The sequence below is a fragment of the Simochromis diagramma genome, unplaced genomic scaffold, assembly GCF_900408965.1.
Source record: "Simochromis diagramma unplaced genomic scaffold, fSimDia1.1 OVJJ01000348.1, whole genome shotgun sequence".
NCBI lineage: Eukaryota > Metazoa > Chordata > Actinopteri > Cichliformes > Cichlidae > Simochromis > Simochromis diagramma.
Window position 1 is genome coordinate 2,356,122 of NW_024386755.1, and position 27,956 is coordinate 2,384,077.

General features: G+C 37.9%; 1 protein-coding gene across 3 annotated transcripts in view; it reads right to left on the bottom strand.

Annotated features, from left to right (window-relative positions):
• Positions 1 to 27,956, bottom strand: part of clcn2c (chloride channel 2c) — a 224,527-nt gene that overhangs the window by 45,408 nt on the left and 151,163 nt on the right. For all 3 annotated transcript variants that reach the window (XM_040025317.1, XM_040025301.1, XM_040025309.1), the window contains 5 exons: positions 27,370 to 27,471; positions 24,941 to 25,025; positions 23,249 to 23,404; positions 3,300 to 3,369; positions 2,089 to 2,199 (listed from right to left, as the gene is read on the bottom strand). In XM_040025317.1, coding sequence (XP_039881251.1) covers positions 2,089 to 2,199; positions 3,300 to 3,369; positions 23,249 to 23,404; positions 24,941 to 25,025; positions 27,370 to 27,471 — 524 coding nt within the window. The remainder of the gene's footprint in view (positions 1 to 2,088; positions 2,200 to 3,299; positions 3,370 to 23,248; positions 23,405 to 24,940; positions 25,026 to 27,369; positions 27,472 to 27,956) is intronic.

Below are 27,956 nucleotides of genomic sequence, written 5' to 3' on the forward strand. Positions count from 1 at the left end.
GTCAGGTCTGTAAAGGGGTGACTCATCAGCTATAGTGCAGCACAACAACAACAACATCAGCCCCAGAAAAACAGCCACCGCCAACCCATAACACTGGCATAATCAGCACGGCTGTCAACAAGTAGCAACTGTAGCAACGCTGCACCTCATTAGACACACAACTTCAGAAAGAATCTATAATGTATGTAGTGCAACCATTTCTTTAAAGAAATACTGGGTACAGCTTCACTATCCAGTGTATACAATCATTACCCTTTGCTGGTTATTATCACTTATTTTACTATTCGTCTGTGTATCCAGACAAATAAATCATCTAGACTGATACATCACACATTAGCTTGTCGCAGTGTTTGTGGCTTCTGATGAGTAACAACAAACAGAAGTAAAGATATGCCATAGGGAAGTTCTGAGTCATTAAACATAATGTCTCTATTACATGGTTTGTTCACCAGAGAGTAAAGATCTCAGTATTGTTTGTTTAAGGTACATTTGTTTAATAAACCATACAGGAAAACTAAAAAAACAGAAGAAAATAAATATTTTGACATTATTAATAAGCTAAAATAATCATTTGCATTAACTAGCTCATTATTATCACTGTCCAGAGGGGGTATTTTTTGGACGTTATATGCGTAACTATTGGTAGTAAACTAGTAGTAGGAAATTATGGCTGTTGATTAAAATTTTCCACATATTCTAACAAACTTGTTGTCTATCACATTACTTTTACAATTCAGTTGCTCTCCTTGTGTTTAACTTCCCTTGATATTTGAATAACACAGCTGTGACACTATGAGTGCAGTGCATTGTTGATTTAATGAGTGTATTAGTACAAACAGGGGTGTGCAGTGTGAGTAAAAGTTGATGAGCAACAGCTGTCATATTTACCATTAGCTTTCTATTTATCCTTGTTTAAAAATTGGAACTAATAAAAATTTTAATAAAATTATCGAGTTTCTGGCAGGTTTAAAAATTAAGTAAATACAACCTTTAAAAAAAAAAGTACAAATACAACCTGAGATGAACACTAACCTTATATTACACATTGTTTAGTACAGTTCATGGTTCGGGAGCTTGTAGAACAACCTGTAGCAGCAATAACTACTTCTTTGCATGGCTATTAGTCTGTCATATTATTTTTTTGCGGGCATTCATGTATGCACAGCTCTCTTAAGGTCCCCAAACAGCATTTTAATCAGGTTAAGGTCTCAGCTTTGACTCTGTTCAGTGGATGCCCAATCCAGTTTGAAACAAGTCTTAGCTGTCGAACACATAGCCTCACATTTTTCTCAAAACAAAGACTATGGTGTACAGGAGTTTATGGTCAGCTCAATAACAGCCTAGCATTTGTCTAATAAATTATAACATGGGATAATGTGTCATGTTTGGTAGTTCATTTCTCAGAAATCTATACAGACAGACTTAAAATGCAGAGAAACAATACAGTTTCTTATCAATATATTCTTTTAACACTTAAATTATGTTCTTTTAACACTTTTTGTATTCATATATATATTGTTCAAGTACATTATTCAGTCAACACAAAACAAAAATATGCCTTTGCCAAGCAACAAAACAATGTCTGCTTCTTAACAGGACTCCTGGATTGCACATTAGCTTGGATATTCAACTTCCAGACTTTCTAGTGGAATATGAACATCTGACAACACCACTGTGAAGAAATTTGTTGTTTTTTTCAGCTGGTGTCTAAACTGTTTTGCAGGAGGTTTCTTTGTCGTGACTGGTCTGGGGATCTTATAAATATAATTTGATTTTGTCTGGAGTACTTGAGTCTGTTCATATTCCGTGTCACCTTTAATCAGTGTCAACTTAAAGCCTTAACTTGGAGCTGAAAAACTGAGCAATTCTGCTACAGGAAATATTTCTGTGCATTCACTTTTATTTCTCTTGCCATCAAAGATGAAAGACCTTCACAGAAAGCCAAGAAGAAAAATGTGTATATAGGTTTATAATGCAAAGGCTGAATCACAGAGAAATTGCAGAAGCAAACGTCTTTTATTGCAGCAAAAATATGTAGATTAGGATGGAGAGTGAGAGACAGCTGAAAGGTGTGTGTCTTTAACTTACCCACAACAGCATAGCCTCCTGGCACTATGGGGTAGATGGTACCATCTGTGTTAATGCCATCAGGGAACCAGGCAGCCATGCTTTCTCCAACCAGACGACCAAAGGCTGCCCCTGAATTACACAGGGAAACAGAGACACACAATTATTGAGACCATTTCGCAAGTGCAATATTGGTGGTGGCCCAGTAGATGCTGTAACGCCAACCACTAAAACATAAATCCTTAGATCAAAAAGTACAAACGTCTTGGGTATGCTAAAAAGTTTTATAGTGAAAGTTGAATAACTGTATTTGATTATGATTTTCTCGCTGTTTCCAAATATGAGCAATACACCACTGCTTTGGTTCTCATGTGAACGACAGCATCAAGCACTCCTTATTTGAAAAACCTTTCTCTAAATGGAAATGAACCAATTAAAAAAACGAAAACTGTAACGTTGGTATTAAGCCACACCAGGGTATTTAAAAATGATTGATTTTTTTCCCCAACAGTTTTGAAAATACTGTACATGTGCCTTTCTTATACACCAGTACACGTGTACTGTACTTTAGGGGTGGTGAACAAGAAAGCTGGTTGCCTGACTCTGTGTTAGCACTGCAACAGGCTGGTCACCAGTCCGGCGCGTACCCTGCCTCCCACCCTATGACAGTTGGGTTAAGGCTCCACCACCACCCTGAATTGGATGTGGTGTTCCTGGTCAAATGTCAGGAGGATATAAAGTTATGAGGTCAAAAGACATCACCTAATCCTATGTACCATATACCTACAGCGACAATTGCCGCCTCTCTCCTCAACTGACAGCTGGATATTTGAAATGATTGTTATAGTTGCATCTTTTGTTTGGACAGGAAAGCAGGGTAGCAATTAGACTTAGAATAGCAGATTGAATGGCAGCAGTTCCAGTGACAGTCTAGAATGCTAATTAGATTGGTCTCATAAGTTTCACTTCCTGCTTAAATAAAGATACTAATAATGCCAAATAAATGCCCAAATTAAATACAATAACATTATTTGTATTTAATTAGTGGCAAACATATATAGTAATTTATAGTACGTTAACATGACTGACTTTCAAAGGATTTATTTTTGTTTGTTTTTTTGGTAAATATGTTAAATTACACAAACGTAATCCTGTAGAGTAGGGTTAAACCTAGGGTTAGGTTTCTTCTGTCCCTTTACACACACAAACACATGTAGTCATTTACTTCTTACCAATGACAAATACTGGCATGAAGGCTCCGGAGGGCACTGGGATAGTGATGGCCAAGGCAGACATCCAGAACTAAGAGGGAAAATAGAAGCAGATAAAGAAAGAAAAGACATGAAAAGAAAGAACAGGGTGGCATTTCAATTAGCTTCAGAGTACCATCCGGTGTGCCCCTCGATGATAGCCAAGCTGAACCCTCTACCAGCAGTGAGGAGGCGACCATGCGAGGCTTATTGCTGAGGTTAGATTGAGCTGTCACTTTCACTCTCCATTTGACAAAGACCCTGAAATAAACCCCTGGGTAATGAGCGGACTCTGCCGATTGGCCGACGGTGCACCAGACGAGCGGAGAGACTGCTAATTAGGAAAGAAACAAAAACGGAAATGTCATCACTGACAATGTGTGAGCATTATCGTCAGGTCTGTGTGTGTGTGTGTGTGTGTGTGCAAATGTATAAGTGTAGCAAGATGTAGGAAGATGGTTGAACAGAGATGAGTTTTAAAAGGCTGTCATACTCACTTATGGAAATAAAAGTCTGCACTGATACCTGGGACATCGTTAAAACGATGATCCACGCTTACTTGACTGGACTCAATGTTAGATTAAAAAGTCTTATTAAAATTCCATTTATACTCCACACTACCAGCATAGTATTTATCGGTTCTTCAGTAAAAACTGTCTGATCACTCTTTCCATCCTTGACACTTGAGGTAGTTAAGACTGACTAAGTCAACCTTCAAAGTTAACTCTAACTCAGTTTATTTCTAGAACAAAGTGTATTTTTGAACCTTTTCAATGTCTTAATAAAGAAATCCTCACTGAGTCAAATCCTTACTTGTTCCCACGGTCGCCAGTTCACACATGAAGGCCATTTGGATCACTTCTGTACTGAAGACCGGTAATCCAAGGTGCATTGAATCATGAGCACCAACATGCTGCACTCTACTCACAACACACACCAAAAGCATCTTCCAAACATTCAGTCTGTTAAGGCTACAAAACAATCACATCTCTCTGACTTGCCCTCAGTGCCAACAGGATTGCTGTGAATCATACACTGGGGAAACCAAACAACTGTTGGTTAAGCGCAAAACAGAAGAGCTACCTCGTCGGGCCACAACTCTGCTGTCTACACTGTTTAGATGTCCTGCCAACAAGTTTTTTCAAAAAGGTCTCAAAGACTTTAGAGTCAGACCTGTTACAGATCGTCAACTTTTCCTTAATGTCAGGTGTGTTTCCAGAACCACTAAAAACTGCTGTAATCAAACCTATACTGAAAAAGGACAATCTTGACAAGACACAAATGAACAACTACAGGCCGATCTCAAATCTCCCATTTTTAAGTAAGATCATTGAAAAAGCAGTTTCTCAACAGCTCAGTTACTTCTTAAAACAGAATAACTGCTATGATGCCTTCCAGTCAGGTTTTAGACAGAACCACAGCACTGAAACCGCTCTGACCAAAGTGTTTAATGACATATGTCTGAATACAGACAGTGGAAAAATGTCAGTCTTAGTTTTACTGGATCTCAGTGCAGCATTTGATACAGTTGACCACAACATATTACTCAAACGACTGGAGAACTGGGCAGGTCTTTCAGGAACTGTACTAAACTGGTTCAAGACATACTTAGAAAACAGGAAATACTTTGTATCAATAGGCAACTTCACATCTGAGCAGACAAGTATCACATGTGGAGTTCCCCAAGGTTCCATCTTGGGACCCCTTCTGTTTAACATCTACATGCTCCCACTGGCACAGATTATAAACAACAACAAAATAAACTACCACAGCTATGCAGATGACACACAAATATATATCACAATGTCACCAGGAGACCGAGGCCCTGTACAGGCTCTTGGTAAATGCATTGAGGAAATCAATGACTGGTTGTGCCACAATTTTCTCCAGCTAAACAAAAACAAAACTGAGGTAATAGTCTTTGGCGCCAAAGAAAAACGATTACAGGTCACCAGAGAACTTCTATCTATACACCTAAAAACCACAAACCAGGCGAGAAATTTGGGTGTAGTGATGGATGCAGACCTAAACTTAGAAAAACACATTAAGACAATAACAAAATCAGCTTACTATCACCTCAAGAATATTTCAAGGATAAAAGATCTGATGTCTCAACAGGACCTGGAAAAACTAGTCCATGCATTCATCTTTAGTAGGCTTGATTACTGTAACAGCATCTTTACAGGTCTACCTAAAAAATCAGTCAGACAACTACAGCTCATTCAGAACTCTGCTGCTCGAGTCCTCACTAAGACCAAAAAAGTGGACCACATCAGTCCAGCTCTGAGGTCTTTACACTGGCTGCCTGTCCGTCAGAGGATAGACTTTAAAGTTCTGATGCTGGTCTATAAAGCTCTGAATGGTTTAGGACCAAAATACATCAATGACCTCCTGACCCAGTATGAACCTTCCAGATCCCTCAGGTCATCTGGATCCGGTCTTTTATCAGTTCCCAGAGTCAGAACCAGACACGGAGAAGCTGCATTCAGCTTTTATGCTCCTTATATCTGGAACAAACTCCCAGAAAGCCTCAGATCAGCTGAAACACTCAGTTTATTTAAATCCAGGTTGAAGACTCACCTGTTCTCAGCTGCATTTGAATAAAGCACCAAATCCACACTTTTAAGCTTAAATTTCAAAACTTACATTTAACTACTGATTTTATCTACTGTTCTGATTTTATCTGTTTTGATTTTATATACTGTTTTGTTTGTTTGTTTGTTTGTTTGTTAATTAGTTAGTTAGTTTATTTGCTTGTTTCAATCAATTTTAAATCATGCTTTTCATTTGTTCTTGTTTCTAATGTCTCTGTAAAGCACTTTGAATCACCTTGTTGTTGAATTGTGCTATACAAATAAACTTGCCTTGCCTTGCCTTGCCTTACACCTCCGGCCCCAACTCTTGACTCTCAACAATGATGATGTGCACATTCTGGCCAGGGAGCAATGCTGATTTGGGAAATCAAAGAGGCCCAGAAAAGGAACAACCATCATATTTGAAAAGAGATACTCTAGACACCAAACTGACTGCTTATGTAAGAAATTAATTATCTCGAACATGAGTTTTCTAGTAAATGTGAGACTCTGAATGTGAGGCTGAAATATTGCTTGTACAACACTAAATGCTGGTTGAGGTTGTTTCATTTTCCTTTCAGACAGAAACAGGAGTTTAACAGAGAGTACAAGACGAGCTTGTTTCAGCTGAACTGTGTAACGAAAGTTGGGAAGTGCCTTAGAATCAGGTTCCCAGTGAATGAGGGGTAAAAATGTTTCAGTGCGAGTCTCCCAAGGTCTTGATTATCCAATCCATTAACCTCCTAGGACCTGGCGTCCACATATGTGGACATCACATTTTGGGTTATTTAGACTAAAATACTCAATTTTGCTCTACATGGGACTGATATCCACTTACAAGGACATTATACTGCTACTGTTCTAACAAAATTTTAAACGAATATCCTCATATGTGGCTCTTATTTTTCTTAAAAACAAAAATAAGGTTAAAAAAAAAATCTGGTAATTCTTTGTTTTTACATTCATCGGGCCCCAATATGCCCAAATATCAAAGAGAAATTAAAAATGAATGTCGTGGAAGAGTCTGGGTCTTAGGAGGTTAAGGTACTAACGAAAAGAAAAGGAAAGAGGATTTGGAGCTAAAGTGCTTTAATAGCCCTTGAATTGAGTAATAAACTAATCGACTGTAAGTAAATCAATTAGTGAGTATTTTAAAAGTTCACATTTTTGAGTAAGTTAAAGCTAAAATGTCAAAACCTTTTCTCCAAATTCTGTAATCATTTATTCTGTAATTTGTTAAACTACAGGTAGGCTTGTGCATATGTTTCCATGTCATTTTGAAAAATCAAAGCAAAATACTCTACTATAAATAACAAATTCAAAAAACTATGTCCATTTAAATACAAATATTAACATACAATGTAAAGTTGGGTATACAACATTTTATGGTTGAGACTGTATGTGGTGGAAACAGTTGGGAACAGTTTTTACTTGCTGTTCCCAACCAAGTAACAGGTCTCTACAAAGGGTCACACAGTTGGACTAATATAATCTTTACCGATTTTGTTTTCTTGATCTTGACCTGAGATTGTGAATTTGAACAATTTTAATTGTTTAAGTAGCATCTGCACAGATAGCATGCTAACTCAAAGCTAGCCAAGAGCAGAGTGATGTTAAAGCTGAGTGCATGAAGACCCCAGCCCAGCAGCCAGAGCCTGAACTTCAACAAGAAACAAAGGCAGTGATGAGCAGCTAGACTGCAGCCTCCGTTTCTACCTGTTCATGTTTCTAAAGTAGAATCACTGGGGTAATTAACTTTAAAGTCTGTTTAGGCTCATTGTCATATAATATCCACTTTTACTGCTACACAGATGACACCCAGCTCTATTTATCTTCCAAACCCACAGCTACTTTCCCACCCACATCCATTTCTGACTGTTTAAGTGAAATCAAGGTTTGGTTTACTCATAACTTTCTCAAACTTTATGGTAATAAAACAGAATTTATTCTAATAGGCACCAAATCAAAACTGACTAAAGTTCTAACCAAAGTCTTTCATTATCCATTGATAACGCTGTTGTCACCCCTTCCCCTGAGGATAAGAGTCTTGGTATCATCTTCGACAGCACTCTTTCCTTCACAACATATATAAATAATATCACTCGGTCTTCTTATTTTCATCTTCGTAATATTAACCACCTTCATCCTTCACTCACTCCAAACAGTACCGCCATATTTGTACTGCTTTTGTCACATCTCGTTTAGACTACTGCAATTCTCTTCTCTATGGTCTACCTCATAAGCCTCTCCATAAACTGCAGTTAGTTCAAAATACAGCTGCTCATATTATATGAAAAATTAGATCTTCTGAACATATAACACCTGTTCTAACACAGCTTCATTGGCTTCCAGTTCACCTCCAAGTCAATTTCAAGATCCTGCTTCTTACTTAAGAGCGCTTAAAAACTAGGGGTGCAACAATATTCGTATCGATATTGAACCGTTTGATACAGTGCTTTCGGTTCGGTACGCATATGTATCGAACAATACAACATTTGTAATTTATTTTATCAACTTTCCTTCCGACGATGCTGTCTGTGTTGAGCGCTCAGTGAATCTGCGTTCGACTACTCCGCCTAGGCTGCACTGTCGAGCGCAGATCCACTGAGCGCTCAACACAGACAGCATAGTCAGAAGGAAGAGCGCAGGGCAAGCTAGCAAGACACATGGACCTCCCCCACCCTCATTCAGATCTGGCGTTTGGAATTATTTTGGTTTTCATGTGACGTATGACCCTGAAGGTAAGCGAGTCATGGACTAAAGTAAAACAGTATGTTGGATGTGCCATGCAATGCTCAATTACATGGGTGGGAACTAGTGTGTTAGCGCAGTTAGCTCATTAACGTGTTGGCCGTCTAGCCCCACACACGGGGCGATCGGCGGTAGCTCGTTAACGGAGATTTGCCGTGTTGTGGCGTTAAGGTCATTTCAACGAGATTAACCTGAAAGCACTAGTGGGAACACAACGAATATGACTGCACATTTACGCCGACATCATCCTAGTGCAAAGACCAAAACAACAAGCATGCTACTAACTTTAGCCGAGTCATTTAGACAGCTGTTAGCACATGATTCTCCTTATGCTGCTGAGAATATAGCCCAGAAGAAGCGGATAGTATAGCTTTTATTTTGGAAAGAGACATTTCTCTGTAATAAACTCTCTTTTCCAAAGATGAGTGATTCCTCAATCAGATACAGGGCTTGCAATATCGCTAGCCCGACGTCCCGGGGCTAGCGATTTTTTCAGTCGGTTTACCAAAATCTATCTCTTCCCTGCCCGTCGGGCTATTGTAGGAAGGAAAAATATATGTCAATGCTTTTGCATTCTTTCAGAAATGTAGCTGGGTAATTATGTCATTGGCATCTGTGAGCCACTGTCAATATGTGACATATTGAAATCGCGTTTGAATTTGCGCTTGTTTTTTTGCTTTCACTTTGCAATCGTGCGAACTGTGTATAGAGAGCGACAGCACTGATCTGTGAGTGATGATAATTTGTGCACCAATTCCTCTGACATCGTCTTATTAATCGTTAGCTTACTATGCAAACATGACAAGTGAAATCTCCCGCAGCAAGCTTAAACATGTGAGAGGTTGATTGCGCAGAGAATCGCTGAGCTTATGTGAGTGCGTGTGTAAAAGCAGCAGGATATATATATTTTAGTTCTGCTGAGCCAAATAAGACAGGTCAGGGTGAAGAAGTGACAGCCAAAGAAAAGCTTACCACAAAACGGAGAAGTTATGACAAATCAGACTATAAGGCAAAAAGAAAGTGCAGCTTTATGGTTTCATGGACAAAATAATTTCTGTGGCTGCAATATGACGAGCTATATAACCAGGGCTGCACATAAGTGGTCCGCAGGTGCGCATTCGCTGTCAAAATAAAAAACACGCACAAGGGTTAAGGTTAAATTTAAAAACTGTACTTTTGAGTTAAAATATATATTTATAATTTTAATAAATGACAAATTAAAAAGGCATGAACATTTTTTTTGTATCGAAAAAATATCGAACCGTGACACCAAAGTATCGAACCGAACCGAACCGTGAATTTTGTGTATCGTTGCACCCCTATTAAAAACCTTGCGCCTCCATATTTACCTGACCTTCTCCACATGTACTCACCCCTACGTACACTCCCCTTTTCTTCAGCTTCCCTTCTGTCTGTTCCAACTGCTCACCTGACTACAATGGGACTGACTACCAAAACTTTGGAATGCACTTCCACCAGATCTCCGCACTATTAACTCTGTTTTTAAATCACATCTTAAAACCTATGTATTCAGAATTGCATACCCTTCATCACTTTTCTGTCTTAGTCCATTTTTTATTTCGTTTAGCTTTTATACTGTCATACTTGTACATACATACTTTTTATTTTTGTTTACCTTATTTTTTTAATTTTGTTGTAATAATGTAAGGTGACCTTGAGGGTCTTCCTAGGACCTGGCGTCCACATATGTGGATTTCACATTTTGGGTTATTTAGACTAAAATACTCAATTTTGCTCTACATGGGCGTGATATCCACTTACGAGGACATTATACTGCTACTGTTCTATCAAAATTTTAAACAAATATCCTAATATGTGGATAAAAATAAGGTAAAAAAAAAAAAAAAATCTGGTAATTCTTTGTTTTTACATTCATTGGGCCCCAATATGCCCAAATATCAAAGAGAAATTTAAAATGAATGTCGTGGAAGAGTTCGGGTCTTAGGAGGTTAAATGTGCCAATAAATAAAATATATTATAATTATTTTTGATATGTGTTAATACATAAAAACTGAAAGATCCCGTCTGTGTCCTCATTAGGACAGAGATTTGTGCTGGTGTGTGGGACTCTAACCTCAGGGCTATATTGTTAACTGGTGAGAAGTTTGAGATGTATTTCTCTTTAGCTAGAAACACAAATTTTCTGTTCCTTTTTCCATTACTCTCACCAAATTAGAAACGGATCCTGTTTCAGTAATAAAAAGCTTTTAATATAAAGATGCAGCATGAAAGGGTCAGGCACCATAAAGCGACTTAATAGATATGTACTTAAATGAAAATAGGTCTAGACTGGCTCTCTGAGCTAAAAATTAGCCATCAGTTAGAAGTGTGAGTAGAAATAGAGATTATAAGAGACAATGTTTATGTTCAAAGTATCCTGAATAGAAATCTTTAGGACAATTCAGTTACGGCAAAGATAGTGGTTATTACACCAATTTAACAGCTGTAACAAAAAACATGGCAAACAACATTCAAATTTAGGGTCATTTTAGCCTGCTGATCAGTAAAAAAGAATCAGTCTAAAATGGATCAATAGTGCAATTAGAGATTATTTTACATGATGTTACCTTTAAATAGGCCAGTACTATTAATTGGCACGTATTCTTCGGCACAGAGCGGGTAATGTATTGAGCACAGGCTTATATTTTCAGTGTTTGCATGCACAGAATGAGACACATGAATCAGTGTATTGTACAAGCCATTACACAAACCTCATCACTGCAATAATCTCATGGTTTCAAATAGACTTTTTAATTACACTCATTGCTCCGTCGCTCTCTCTCCCTTTTCTGCTCCCTCTGCTCCAACTATAGTTAGCTGTAATTAAGGCTGGCTGCCATGGTGACGTAATGGATCTCCTTCTGTGACCCTAAACTGCAGCCGCTTTCGCACCCCGTACAAACACACATATGTGCGTAGGTGTTCACACACACACTATAACACGGACTCAGCGAAGAGAATCAGGCTAAAACACAGTCACACACACACGGTTACAAAATACAAAATAGGCCTCATGGGAAAATGAAGACAGCAGTGTGAAATAATCTTTAGACTTGCCTTCCTCTCTCATTCTTTCTCTTCCACCTAGACAGTAAAACTAGAATAAGAGTTGGGAACTTTTAAAAGATCTGAGAACTCATAAGAAGAGGCTTAACTTTATTAGAGGCCATGAACTCCCAGGAAAGCAGTACACAAGAATGTGAGTGTGTCCTCGGGTATGTGTGGGTTATATCGTCAATACTGAGGCCACACTGATCTGAGAGGAGTCCACTGTTACCGGGTGGTTAAACTACAGGCAGACCTTCACACACCTTGTATTTTATGATGCTCAGAAACACTGTGCCCATTGTTGTGTTACTTTAAAAAAAAAAAGTAATTCTTATCTCATCTTTGGCTCACAATAAAGGCCCATAAATTAACAAATAGAAACTCATCATAAATTGTGTACAATTTACTCTTAAATCATAATACTTGTGACTGATTTTTGGTACTAAAAAGTAGAGATGGCACGATACCACTTTATGTCCGATACCGATATCATAAATTTGGATATCTGCCGATACCGATATGAATCCGATATAGTGTGTTTTTTAATCAATAAAACGTTTTTTTAATATTTGTTGCTGCATTTTGTATAAGTTTATACTCAAGTTTAAATAAATAACAACACTAAAGCTATTCTGTTATACCTGTATATAAAACATACACTGCGCCCAAAATATTTCATAGTTCAGCAACACTGATCAATCTAATAAACTTAAACCTACTCCATCCTCCCTATTCTGGTATTTTAAAGAGTACTTAGCAGAAATATTAAGCAACCTAACTAATAGGGTTGCAAACTCCCAGCAAAAAAAAAAAAAAAAAAATAGGGAACCACCCTCCACCTCATGGTGCTTAATCGATGTAATCAAATTTAATTTGATGCAGGGGAAAAATGCACAGAAATAAATTATTTTTCAAGAATAATTAAATAGATTCAACATCTTTCTTCAACAGAATTGGAGACTGCACAGATGGTACCTTCCCAAAGGAAAAAGTACTATAGCTTACTAGGGTATATTAGACTTAACAGTTACTATATACAGTAATGGACTTCTATATATTTTACATCAGATTAAAACTTTGGGTGTAAGATTCAGATAATTATTTATTAAAAGCTAGACATTTTAAATGAGAATAAGAAAGAAAAGTATGTCTTTGTGCCCCCTTTTCCCTGTTAATGCCCTATCGGCCCGCCTGGCTAAACTTTGCTAGATCCGCCCCTGCACAGTTACCAGCGTCAGCTATGTAGAAAAGGATCCTCGAGTAGAAAGTAATATTAAATAAATTCTAACAACAGCTTATCAAGCTTAAACGTGCTGCTGTTGTTCAGCTGCTGGTTTCCTCTTTCTGGTGAGAAGTGGGCCAAAAACAAAGAAGAGAGACGGACTCAGGACAGAAAAGCCGATCAGCTGATCATTAAGCAGTTTCATGACTGAAGTAGCAGCAAGAAGAGGCAGTCGCTCCATATATCGGTTGTTAAGCTTAACACGGGAATGCTTTACAAACATTCAGAGATGAACTTACACACTTGCTTTACTTCTCTCTGGGATAACTTCCTCGGAGATGAAATGCTGGTTTGGTAGCGAGGCTACAAATACACACAGCCGCTCTATCACGTGATGCATACTGCTGCAACGTGCTACGGCTATGAGCCGAGTTACGCTGTGTAGCAAGTTTTGTGAGGTGCTTTTTTGATATTTAATGGATCGGATTACATTTTTTATTTCTCGCCGATATCTGATCCAGTAATTTGGGTCAGTATCGGACCGATACCGATACGTAATATCGGATCGGTCCATCTCTACTAAAAAGTAAGAGTCTGGAATTAGAAAATGTAAAGTTTGGTGGATATTTGGCATTTTAAAAAGTTCAGCAGAAAATCTTGTTTGTTTTTATTAAACAAACAACAATGAGAAAATGAATGCAGACAATTTTTACAAAAATCAAATCTAAAATTTTAAACAATTTCTTGCTTTCTAAATTCCACTTCAAATTAGACTGATTAAGTGTCAGAAACAGTTCAATCTTGATGACTGATAACTAAAATTATTCAACCCAAGACGTTTTTTGTGATAACACCATAATTAAGGTTTCAGCACAAAACCAGTTGGGTTAATTTGTAATAAAGTAATCATGGTCATAGAGTATGACCATAAGCAATCCCTGACATTTAGAATTTATTTTGGTAACAAAACGAATATTTGTTATTTATGTCTATAATCAGTAAAGTTTGTTTTGTTGACCCATCCATCCACCCCAGCCTCCACTCAATAAGCAATGCTCCACCTTTCTTCTTACAATAATAACTAAACAACTCAAGTCAACCCCATGGGAGCCTTTCTGCGTGGAGTTTGCATTTCCCATTTCCCTGGGTTTCCTATGGGTACTCTATCTTCCAGCCTGAATCCAAAGACACATGTGTTAAACTAACTAGTGGTTCCAAGTTGAACATGAATATGAGACAGATAAAATGTTTAGAATGAAGCACGAAGTTTTCAGTGAGCAGTAAGAAAGAAAAAAAGTGTTGTGTCAACATTTACATATATTAATCTGTGTCTGTGTTTTGTTTTTCACCTTAATGTCAACATTAATTAATTTGGTGTGCTTTCTTATGTTCATCTTGTTAGACTTATTTTCTGAACCATAAAGGATAAAGATGTTCACATTTAAATTTAGCTATTTTACAATTAGGGCATTTTAGCACTTATGATTAAAAATGAATATTTTTGTGCATGTAATATTTTTTGGAGACACCCAGTCAAAAAAAGATACAAATATTGTGAAAAACAAGATGTCATTTGCAAATAGACTTTCAGCAGTTCTGTTGAGAGTGTGTAGATGACAGTGTAATCTAAACCAGCAGCCTGTTTACTCATAGTAACATGGTCAAAAACACTTGAGCACGGGTGACTGTGGCAGGATGCTGAAGGCACTTTATTCTCCAGCCTTATAGGACGGAAACCTCAATTATAGCAACTGAACTGATGTCTGCAGAGTAATAGCTGCCAATGGGCACTCCTTCAGGTGGCTTGGAGCTAGTTGTTGCACTTGGGGGCATAAACTAATAGACACGGACAGGATACTCCTGGCTGTAAATATGGCTCCATGGGAATTAATGCTACATTATCGTGTCCACATTTGTAATACCATATTGTATAAATATTTATAAAGTAAAATATATTTTTTATATAGAAATCATACTTTCAAGTTGCAACTATTTCCTAGTAGTACACCAATGCTGTACTAGAAATACAGTTTGTAGGAAAAAATGAGTTTGTATTTTCTGCCTTCATAATTACATCAGCTTTCACGAGAACCCAGACACCACTGGGAGAAATAGCCCCAAACCATGACAGTGTCTCATTGGTTTTACAGATGACTGTAGACACTGTTGTACCTTTCTCCTCCTTCTTTTTAAAAATGGCACTGAGACCATTTCTGATGAGGTTTTCGTTAAAAACAACAACAACAAAAAACCAAAAACAAAATACAGATGCATCTCTCAGGGCCTGTGTCAGCTCTTTGCTAGTTGTTGTTTACTAGTAGTTTGCACTTTCCTTAAATCTTTTTAAACTAATACTTACTATACATGACATTTCTCTGTAGTTTCCTTTGAATACCTTTGTCTATCGTCTGGTTAAGGTTGATTCTACACCATCACTACCACAACAAATGCTAATGCTGATGATTTGCAATGCCATCTTCATCAATAAAAACTTCCTGATGCTCAGTTTCATTCATTATTATCAATTATACTGCATTTCTAATAAAAACATGGGGGGGCAGCAAGTTCCTCTAACTGTGACTCAGCTACATTCAACATCCTGCTGGACCTAAGACAGTTTGTACATAATTAATGGTATATAACTAATTAGAGAATTAATCAACATGGTCTGATAAGTCAAGTCTGACTGTGTGTGTGTGTGTGTGTGTGTGTGTGTGTGTGTGTGTGTGTGTATTTAGTTTAGCTATAACCCTACCCTGCTCTAACACTTACTGCCAGGTTCTGAGGTTTTTGAGCCAAAGTGTGCAGAGAATAAAGCAAATGGATAGTTTTCAATTTGACGTAGTACGACCATATAATTGAGAGCCGATTGTTTTAGAGGAGACACATTAGCATTTCCGAACATATCCCTCTACCCTTTATTTGCTCTATTACTATTTATGTCCTCTTATCTATTGCTCTATCCAATTCTTTGCTGAAGCAATGACTCGCTTCCCCCTGAAGGAGTCATTAATGTTTCATCTAATCTAATCTAACGTAATCTAGCAGATGTACATCTCGCAGAGGTAGTTCACGACCATGAAGATTTATGAGGATCTCTGACCTCAAACTGAAAGGGGACTTTGATAAGCAGTGGAAGGCAGCAAACTTAAGACCTGAAAATCAAGCTGGGACTGTTTGGGTTATTGGTTTAAACCGCTGCAAATTCAAGTGGAACAAGTGATCAAGGAAACCACTTGCATGAAATCTTTCCTTATTAAAATCCAATTAGAAAATTCTTAATGAACCTTGTGAATTTTGACAGTAGCTTTAATGAGTCTTAAAAGTTCTAAAGCTGCTTCGGGGCTATACTATTTTAGGAGAAAGCATCATTTGTTAATATACTCAACTGAGATTTAATCAGTGTATAATATTAGCTTTGTGCTTGCTCAACAAAAATCTGAACAGCTGCCTTTTAAAAAAAAAAAAAATCATGCGCCTTAGTTATCACGCCACTGATGTAATAGGCTTTATGTGAAAATGAATGATTAACCGAATCAGCAGTAAAGTGTAAAAAGTAGGCCAGAACGTCAAGTATAGACATCTACCCCCCAAAGGTTGTCTTTTCAGGACGTACTTATGTTTTGCCTTTCACTGTAACAGAGCTAATACTTTGACATTTGATGACAAACATAACTACAAGTATGACTTAAATGCAATGTGGTCAAATCACACTGATGCTGACACACTGCTGCTACAGAAGATGTTGAATAAAAATGCTCTGTCAAACCTTTTAAAGCAATTTTAGATTAATTAAATGTATTTTAGGCATTTTGAGTCTGTAAAACAGTGTTCATGGTGACAAACAGATTTTACATGATGCTGCATGCTTGGACCATGAAAAAAAAAAAAAATTCTAAATGCACAAAAACTGGCCAAAGACAGAACTTTTCTTTTATTTCTTATATATGGGTTTGTGTGGCTCTTGCAAGAGCTCATTGTTGGCATGATGCCTACTTACTAAAGACACTGTTGAGGCCTTTTGGTGTTGCTGGCCAGTGCATTCATTCTTTCTTAACAATTTACCAGATTAATGATTTGGCTACTGGCAAAGTTTTTGCTCTCTCTCTCTCTCTGACTGGGTTATTTAGTTTTTTTGTAGCCAAGTGACAGCCTCCCTCAACTGTGTTGACATTTCTTAGGGGGATGATATTTAAAATTACAGTGGCAATCTATAAATTGAACTACTGAAATCAACTTCAAATAGAAGTCAGTTAGATAGAGGTTTGCTTCATCTTTGATGAAATATCAAATGAACGGTTCTCACCTGGTCGTGAAACTACCTGTCAGTAAACTGTCCAATAACTTTTGAGCCTCTGAAAATAAGAGATTTTGTATAAAAATGGCCAAAATTCCTAAAAGGTTCATGGAAATTTCAACTAAACCTATAAGTCAGCATTTCAATTACATATTGCATAAGGCTACTTGAAAATATATTGTATAGTGTATGTGTAATAAACAAATGCATGTATTTGTATATGACACATATGGTTATTTTGGTCATATTACAGCAGACATACTAGATAGTCTCTTGTATATCTGTATTTCACTGATAAGTAAATAGTATACTAGTAATAGCTATTACCATCTGGAACCTCTACTGACAATGCTTTGCCAAAATTAAAATCTGATTTTTCTTTTTTTCCAGAAGGCTTTCATTAAAATTAAGCTCCCTCTGAAGCTAGAGAAGAGTAATAACATACTCTCTACCAGATCCCACATGAAAAAACCCTCTAAATTTTCCTTTCAGTCAAATAAGGGGCTCAAATAAAAGCCTTCCCATCTTGCACCTGCATATCTTGTTAGATGATCAAGTTGCTATTACAACTCATGCTGAGGAGCTGCATAAGAAGCTTTAAATAATTAGGTTTCTTGCTGCCAACACGATTAAGCCCCTGCATGCTGTCATAGCTATCTTAGAATTAGATTTTTTTTCCTTTTTACCAATTTATTTTTTAAACTAATACCATGCTAATCATCATCACTTTTAAAACTTGGATTTTCAAGAACCCTTGGATATCCCATTTATGAATTAAAGAACCTCAGTAGTTTTAGAATATTTTGTGCCAATGGCGCACTAAAGAGGAAGCTAAAATTAAAACATAATATATTGCTTTGCTATAAGCTTCATTAGCACTACCTTGTTGCACTTTCAATCTGTCATGGTGTCTCTGGTTCAGACTGTATGCCAGGTTTGTCCCACTTTTCTCAGAAGAGTTGTTGGGTTTCCAAGCACCTCTTTGGCCTGTGTCCCCAGTAAGATTAGTCAGCTGCTCCACACATGTGATGCACTTGGGTAGAAGGCTGTTTACATCCTTGGCCTGAAATGAGTAGCTTCCACAATGCTTTTCTTCGTTTTTCTTCAGTTGGCGGGTTTTTTTCTGGTTTTTATTTGTTTGCCAGTTAGTTGTGGTTTGCTCCACACAAAAATGATCAGTTTTCCTTCCTCACAAGTTTTTTCCACTTTCCTTGCTATCAATCACACTTTTAGGTGTCACACTGGGAAATGAACTTTTCTAATGTGCCACATAAGAAACTGTTGTAGAGGGCCGCACCAATAAGCTTTTAAAGAACTGAGTTCAGCTTCTTGTTCAGTCCCAGTTTCTTATGTGCCCCCATGGGAGAACTCATTTCCCATCTTTGTTCTGGGTAACTTGAAACTTAAAGGTGTGTCTGTAACTTACATAGTAATTTGAAAAAGTTACACATTGCAGTTACATATTGTGATAATACCTTATACTCAATACAAAATCCACTGATCCGCCTTAAAGGTGGAACAGACTACATCAGGTCACACCTTCAGTTTTTTTGTCCTTGAGTAAATAATTGCTAGTTTTGTTCTCTTTTTGATCAGGTAACGACAGTAAAGTACAGCCAACCCAAGCTTTGGTCTCAGTTGGTTCCCCCTGATTAAATTAAGTTATATATCTATTCATAAGAGCACAAGACTCACAATTCTTGCACCTTGTGTTGAGACCGATTTTGATTGATGTTTCTTTGACTAAATGATGGAAAACAATGAAATCAGGAGAACAGGAGCAGGCAGACAGAGTGAAGGATAGTCAAGTCAAGGGTATCAGTTATGACGCACTATCCAGGACATTTATACTCTAATTTGTCAGTCATCTGGGAGCCCTCTGTACTTGCATGTGTGTGTCACATTCAGAGGACAGTCTGTCGCCCAGGGGCCTCATGGGACCCTCGGGGGCCCTTCGTCTATTCCCACTCCAATTACAGTCCCGCCAGCTCTCTGTCACTGACGCACACACACACCAACAGATAACAAAGGACTCGCACAGGCTGGAGGACACATACCTATATTAATAAACTCATCTCTTCCTGAGAGCTGTTGATGTGCATAATTGCACACCACTAAAAATAGCATTTAACTACAAAGCATGCCAAATGAGTATGCAAGTGTGTGTGTGTGTGTGTGTGTGTGTGTGTGTGTGTGTGTGTGTGTGTGTGTGTGTGTGTGAGTGAGAGAGAGAGCGAGAGAGAGACTTGAATGTTATCAGCACTGCACCTCACAACAACAGCAATTCAGCCTTTTCTTGAGGAACTTTCTTTAACTTCCTGTCTTGTCTTGTACTGATTTGCATGATTCAAATACACATACAGCAGCTTCACCTGCTGACCAGCTGCTGGAACTGCCTGGCACTAAACATTTTATCTGCACCTTGACTTTCAGAAGTTCAGCTGCTGAATTCGGTCTTCCTGAAGTTTCGACATGAAAAGACGCAACGAGACAAGATGGCTGCCAAGTTGAATAAAAGAACCATTCATTACAGAGCAGGAGAGGGAGAGGGAGCAATCTCTCCTTTGAAAGTCACCAGGCTGAATCCAGGAAAACCAAAGGCTGTAATTAGACAGAGCCATTACAGCCTCACTTTGAATGTTGTGTGTGCGTGTGTTGTATTATGTTCTGGTGTGGATGTATGGACTGTAATTGTGTGTAAAAGGGAGACCAAGTGTGTGCATCCATACAGACAGATGTTAAACTGTCCAATGAGATTTTGCAGGAGTGTGATTTAGTTAGAAAAGTTTGGTGTGTGTATGTGTGCGTGCGTGTTATGCCTATCCTATATGTGACCTACAGGAAATGCTGCATATTTGGTAACCCTATACATGCCCAGAAGATGCGCATAGGCACACCTACACATGAGGTGGACGTCACGCTGAGAGGAATGATGCTGAAAGACTTTTGATAAAGGACAGCAGTAGGACAGAATCTGACTGACACACACACACACACAGGAATAAGACAAGTTAGTGGCTTTATGCAAGAGACAAGGGAATCAAACTCACTCTATAAACTGATTCAAAGTTGGGATTTGACTGTGCTTTGTTCACCAAGACCAGAAAAACAGCTGCGAGAGACATTCGCTATTATGCTGTTGAGAAACAATGATAGTGAGTCAGTTCCTGGCACTGCTGTTACATGGTGCGCATCATCAATCTCTTTGCTTACATAACTTTGACACCGGAGCTTAGGTAAGTGTTGGATTCCTGTTTCACCGAGTGTCTTTAACCAAATTTTGTAGGACAATGCGCTTGGCTGTAATTCTGCTTTCACAACTTTGCCATTTTATGAAGGGCAGATTGTGTTTGGTTTTTTTTGACAAAAGGGAAGCCTAGAGGGCCATTTGTTTACTTTATGAGTTTAATTTAGATGACTTTATGGCAATGAATTTCAAAGGACCCATTTGTAGGATTTGAAATATTAAAAAAAATGTGATGATTCATAGTGGAAGAACATTGAAACACAGAGAGGCGTGCTGAAACGTAACAGATGCATCAATAAATAATAAAGTATCTGCAAAGAGACTTTGAAATAAGAGTAATACCTGCAGGATGAGCACTTGTGACCATAACAACATGGTTATAGTCTGAATAGTGGTGTAAAAGTTCCATAAAGCTAAAATGACTCACAAGTTACAGAGTGCATGAAAATTATAGGCTGGGGAAGCAGAGAAGAGTTTTCTTCAGCCTTTTAAAAAAGAAAAAAATATTCCTAATACCAAAAATAAACATTTCTGGGTAACTTTCACAATATCTCAGGTTAACTGAACAATAATTAATATTGTCAATGTTTAATCGACAATGCTGAAAAACTCTAAAACAGACTGGTGACTTGCCCAGGGGGTGCTCCACTTTTTGCCCTATGATAGCCAAGTTAGCCTCCAGACCTCCCAAGGCAAAAGAATGTAGCCCATTATCAATATATAAATAAAAAAACATATATTAAAAATACATGATATTTTTATGTTTAGAGAAGTAAACAAACAATTTAAAGTTCATTATTCTAATATGTAACATGAGCTGGATTTAAGATTTTGTGGATAATGGTTATTATAATAATGTTCACACAGCTGTCAAACTGCAAAGTCTATAAATAGACAGCTTCTTATATTGCACTGATATTTAAGGATGTTTAATTGCATATCAGTTTCATTTACACAGAGAAGCAGGAGTTGTTAAATGACACTGAAATGGTCATCGATATAAAATTAGACTTCACTAATGTGTGGCTAATGTCCAGTGTTATTATCTAAAGTTTGTTAATGCTTTGTTAATTATCTACCTCCACCTGAGCCAGGTACCAGGTAAAGTCACATGACTCCTCACTACTTCCCTGATGTGCGGGGTGTTTTTTGTTTCTGTTGTTTAGGAAGGCAACTTTCTGTTTCTTTTTTAATATTGTGTGTTATGTGGTATTTTGACTCCCCAGTGGATTGCACAGCTGTGTAGCTTTGCTGTAAATAGACTCATGTCATGTACAGTAACAGCTATCCAGATTTAAAAAGCTACGTTTAAAAAAAGTCCCCCCAAATCCCCCTCGCAGGCACCCTCTTATATACTCCCCTACACATTACTCAACTCCACTCTACTTGGCACCCACTCCTACTTCTGTGTGAAGTCTGCTTGCTGTATGAAGCCCACAACACACTCAGTGTTTTTGTATTGGAAAAGGACATTTCATTTCAGCTGAGCAGTGCAGCCCAATAAGTAAAGGTTACATAAAAAGCCAGACAAGCGGCCCTGTGTTCTTAAACAGGCAGGATGGTGGAGCACAGAACGACCAAACTCATTTCTGTTTTTTCTTGTTACTGAGCACTAGAAAAAAAACAGGAGAATGGGCGGTAAAGGAGATAAATGAATACATACTAACTGTTCAGCTTCTTGAGTCCATAGAGGCCAGGACTGCAGAGCCTTCATTCCACCACGCTCGGCCCTCACTCAAACTTAGGAGTTGAGCCAAGTCCAAGAACTGGTACTTTGTCTACATATGTCATCTCAGTAAAACCTTTTTTTTTTTTTTTTTAAATATACATTTTTCTAGAGATGGATGTTGCATTTTTTCCACACCTCTCTGCTGCAACATGAGTCACTTAAAATTGAATCTATGGGACAATCCAGAACAGTGGATGTGCTAGAACAACGGCAAACCCGGACATCGGTTCCATCCTGACTCAAAGAGCTGGACCAGGGATCGTCAAAATGGTCTGAGCTGTAGGTTCAGTTAAATATCATTCTGTGTTTTCTACATGTATCAACAGAAGGGCACCAGTTGCAAGTGGAATAATTAACAAATCATGGAGGACGCCAATAAGGCCCATTTCCTGAACTCACCAGGAAAGTGTTTACTGAAGCTGAGGGTCAATTTCTTACATCTATAGCATGAGAAGTTCTATTTATAGCCACAGTTTAGCTTTACTTTTTGGAATCTCTCCATCTTTATGTCTTCTACATAAAGTCAGAAGACATAATGATGTGACTTTATTCTTGTAGCCGACTGCTGAATCCTCTTCAATCAGTCCTTTCGCTCACTGATACAGCATCTAAGTGACACAAAACTTTTAATGGCCTCCTGGGAAAACAACTATAGCACACTGAGGGGGAAGACTGACAACATTTTTTTAATTTAACATGGTCTCCCTTTGCTCTTCACCAGTGAGAAGAAGAGATGTGATCTGTTCTATTTGGCCTATTAGCTCAGCTCTAGTGTTAAATAAAAGGGTGAACACTCCTTGGATTTATAATACAGTACATCCTGTCATGCACCGTGTATGGGATTTACTCACTGTGCCAGCATACATGCTTCAATTCAGAGAGAAACTAAATAGTCCAGCAAAGGAAGGGAAGCAACCAGAAAGAGCCAACAGAGTCTAACAACTGTGATAAATTTAGTTTTCACATTAAAAAATTGCAAACAACTGAAAACATTTTACATTAAAAACTCCAGAGTCTTTTTTATAATTTTTTGCTCTTCCTACCTTCATTACGATGAAGAGGACCAGCGTGACAAAGACGTTGACTTGCGGGTGCCTCCAGGCTTGTGCATTTCCAATGTAGTCGAACTCCTCGGCGATGCCCTGTTTGGCCCAGGTTCGGTTGTCCAGTAGTGTCACCAAAGCCTCTTTCTGAGTCAGCTGCAAACCAATCAACATGCTTCATTCAGATTAAGATTCATTTAAAAACTTAAAAGGGGGAAAAAAAGAAAAACAGGCCAAGTTGGAGGATGGTCACAGACACTCACAGATACAATGCACATAAACAATCACTAGGTCAGTAAAAAACCCATGATTTCTCTGAGTTGCACTATCACTTTTTTTTTGTTCTTTGCATTTTGCATAAATCTAAATAAATTAAATAATTCATTATCTAAAAAAGACAGTGTGGAACAACAAAAGTGATAATGAAAGAGAAAACTTTGGTCACATGCGCCTAGAATTTTGTGCTAAAATCAAAATCATTACCCATTTCTCATCTTAATACCTCTTTTTAAGTGGTATTAAAAAGAAACAGCTGGAGGAAAGTTGTGCAATTAATGAGGTTACTTGGCAACATGTCAGGTAAAAAAAAAAGGTCAGCAACATGACTGGGTATAAAAAGAGCATCTCAGATAGGCAGCGTTTCTCTGAAGTGAAGATGGGCAGAGGTTCAGCAGTCAGCAAAAGGATGCTGATGCATCCTTGGGTGAGATAGTGAAGTGTGAAGGTGCTTAGCTATAGATAATAGCACCTTATGAATATGTGGGTCTCTGGGTGAATAAGACTTGTACTTAAAAGTGAAAAAGTCCATTTATAGTTTCATAAAGTATTGATCAGTGGTACATAAAATCAAAAGATTTAGAGAATCTGGAGAACTCTCCATTTTGCAAAGTATTCCAACTTTTTCAGTATTGCAGGCATTGAGTATAAGAGCACAAAGTGAGCTGCAGCTTTTTAAAACTGACGGTGCACACTGGTGGGGATAACGCTGCCCACATCCACAAAGCTCACCAATGAAGAGGTTGTGAGTAAGACTAAGATACACAATTTTGAGTGTGCACTCCAAAGAGGAGTGGGCCAGTGTGGGCAGATTTAGAGCCATACAGGCCTGACTCACGGTCTCATTAGCGGCCAAGACCAAGCGACAGCGCATGTGTGTGTACTGTCGGTGTGTGTGCAACATCCTCTGATGCAGAGGCTATTCCCTTTCTAATACTGATAATTAAGACAGATGAAGTGAGTGATATTGGAGAGAAGCCACAAGCACACACTTGCGAGTCATCGCAGGAGCAAAAACACAGTATGCTCATCCAATCCTCCAGGGTACACAGGTGACACACAAACACATCTGAACCTGCGCTGCACACATTAAAAAACAACTACACCCTGACATGAATGGTAATAAAGTTGTTATTTATTGATCTAAGTTGGCTCACAAACACAGTGAGACATGAAAATCATGGTTAGATGGATACATCTGAATGCACTCAGGGCCTGCACAGTGACACTTACTGCACATAAATTACGACACAAAAAATGCAGTGGACACATAACACAAATTTTAAATATAATACAATATCATACCATAATGGTCCATAATACCCCAGGCTTTCTTTTACATCCACTGTAATAGTTGCAGGGTGTTGAGTATATGTAATAAAAATAATATATGTTGAATGAAATTGGGGAACGTACTTTTCCAGCCATAAACTGTCCAAAGCCAGGAGGAAATGTGAGGGTAGAAAGGACTAAAGTGACCAGTGCTGGATACAGCAGACGTCTAAAAGAGGAAGAAAGACAAGGAGAGAAACAGTAAAAGAGATTTAAAAAGCAGGCACAATCGATGTGTGACACTTAAATAGGCTTGGTGATAAAGCTGTGCTTTCTTTGATTATATAAAGTCTGCACATTTGTGAGTACATGACGACGTTCCTGTTAGCACCGCTTCAGACAACTCAATTAACGCTATTTATCCCAATATTTGTACAAATGTCCAACAATGTTTAACCTTTTGTTTTACAGGATCCTGTCGGGGGAGCAGATTTTATTGCGGCTACTGAGCAGGTCTGTGCTCAGCTTTCAGTGTCATGTGAAAGAGAAAATCTTCTAGGTCTTTTGTAGGATTTCGTTATCCCTTTTAATCCAATCGTGTATCATCTTCGATACATGAGTTTTTGAGACTTTTATATAGTGAGATTTTTTTGTCCCCTGAAAGAAGCGAAATTAACCTCCTAAGACCCGAACTCTTCCACGGCATGCATTTTTAATTTCTCTTTGATATTTGGGCTGATTGGGACCCGATTAATGTAAAAACAAAGAATTACCAGATTTTTTTTTAACCTGATTTTTGTTTCTAAGAAAAATAGGAGCCGCATATGAGGACATTCGTTTAATATTTTGATAGAACAGTAGCAGTATAATGTCCTCATAAGTGGATATCAGGCCCTTGTAGTGCAAAATTGAGTATTTTGGTCTAAATAACCCAAAATGTGATGTCCACAAATGTGGACACCAGGTCCTAGGAGGTTAATGGCACAATTTATTAAAATTTAAAATTGTAAAAATATGGTTCAAATTAAAACTAATATGTGCAAATTAATATTTAATTTCTTTTAAAAAGATTTAAGGTTCAATAAATGCTCCATTTTCCAAAAAAATGAATTTTCTGGCAATGATTTCATGGTTGAGATCTTACAGGGTTAAAAAAGAAAAAATAAAGTTACAAATCAAATAAGCTGCTCTCATTTGTCCATAATGTTCCTTGACACTGATCAAGAACAGGTCACGTACATCATAATGCTCCCAAATAAAGAAAAAAAAAGAGCATTTCTGCTATTGTCTGACATCTGATGCTACATAAACTTATTTTAATATTACAAACCCTAAAAATTCCTAATCTGAATTTGGCTTTTACAAGTAAAAGGACTGATTCTTATATAGCGCTTTCTACTCTCCAGGAGTACTCAAAGTGCTCTGTACAAGATGCCACATTCACCTATTCACTGTCTTCTATGCTGTTAAGTGCTTTCTAGCTACCATTCACACTCCGCTGGATGCAATGTTACACGATGTGCTTATTTTATTTTTTTTATTTTATTAATTCAGTAGTGGACAGGTACTATTAACAAAAAATCTAATTATAATCAGTACCTAATACCCATTTATAAACTTCTGACTGTTTTTTTTAGGGTGAGATAATCACATAGCAGCAATTCAACACATTTCAGTATGTAGGCATGCTCAAGACGACCTGCTGAAGTTAAAATTGAGCACCAGAATGGGGAAGAAAGGTGATTTAAGTGACTTTGAATGGCATGGATGTTGGTGCCAAATGACCTGAGCAACTCATTTAAAGTAGTGAGATTTGCCCACTAAATGATCTCTAGAGTTTATATTATCCACCAAGCAGCAGTTCTCTCTGTGAATCTGGTTTGTTGATGAACTCTGAGTTCATAGGAAGTCACCTGTCAACTGTTTACAACCAAGGTTTGCAGAGAAACCAGGATGTACAACATGCTGGATTTTGAAGCAGATGGCCTAGCGCGAGCAGAAGACCACACCAGGTAGCATTCTGGTCAGCTAAGAACAGGAAACCGAGGCTACAGTTCACACAGGCTCTCCAAAATTGAACTACAGAAGAATGGAAAAACACTGCCTGGTATGATGACTCTCGATTTCTGCTAAGCAGCTTTAGTAAGTTTGTGGTGGAACAGGAGATTTTTATTGTCGTTTTGAGCACATTCATTTATTCTCATTCCCAGAGGGTCATGAAATTGCAACTTTCATTAAAGTTGCAATTTCAAATAAACCACCCACACATTACTACAAAGCAATTACAGTATTAACCAATTATCAAACACTATTTCTGCATTACTTTGGCGAATTCTAAAAACTATTAACTAAAATTTAATCAACTTACATTTTCCCATTTTCAAATGATGGTTATTGTACAATGTTATCCTGACAGTTGACACAAGTTTAAAGTAACAATGCACCATGCTTTCTGCTTTACATAGGAAAAAAACGATCAGATGTTACTATATCACTTGAGAAAATGCAGTGAATATTCTTTCTGGTATGTACTTTGTATGCACCCATTGCTTTATTAAGGTGATTATACTTACTTTTTCATTAGAAATTTGTTGATGACCTTCTGTTTCCTCATGAACTGGACAATGAGTCTGTTCAGGTAGACAAACAAAGCCCCACCGAAACCACTGGCAATACTGCAGACAGAGAAAACAAGTAGGACTATTTTTTTCCCTTTCCCCACCCGGTATAATGCATCAAATCAAAACAGAATGGAATAAATTTGTTTAAGTGTAAACAAAGTAAAGCATCAACGCTTCGAGTGCAACATTTTTCTCACTTGATCCACCTCCATAGGGTGTCCCCAGTGCATTTGGCTACAATAAAAACAATGAAAATGTAATGAGTTTCTAATCGACTGGAGATGGTTGCTGGTAATAAGTGCAAATGTAATTCTGTAAAGTTGTGGGGAACAGGAAAACAAAGAAATATGGGAATGGAGGAAAAAAGAGAAAGTACACAAAACATGTGGGAGGCATATACTGTAGACGGAGAGAAATAAAGACGAGCATGGAAAAAAATGAACAGGGAGTCAGAGGCATGAGACAGTAGGAATAAAAGAGCGAGAACACTGTCAGATGGGGATTTGTGGGGGAGTCTCAGACAAAGCGGAAAAAGAGGT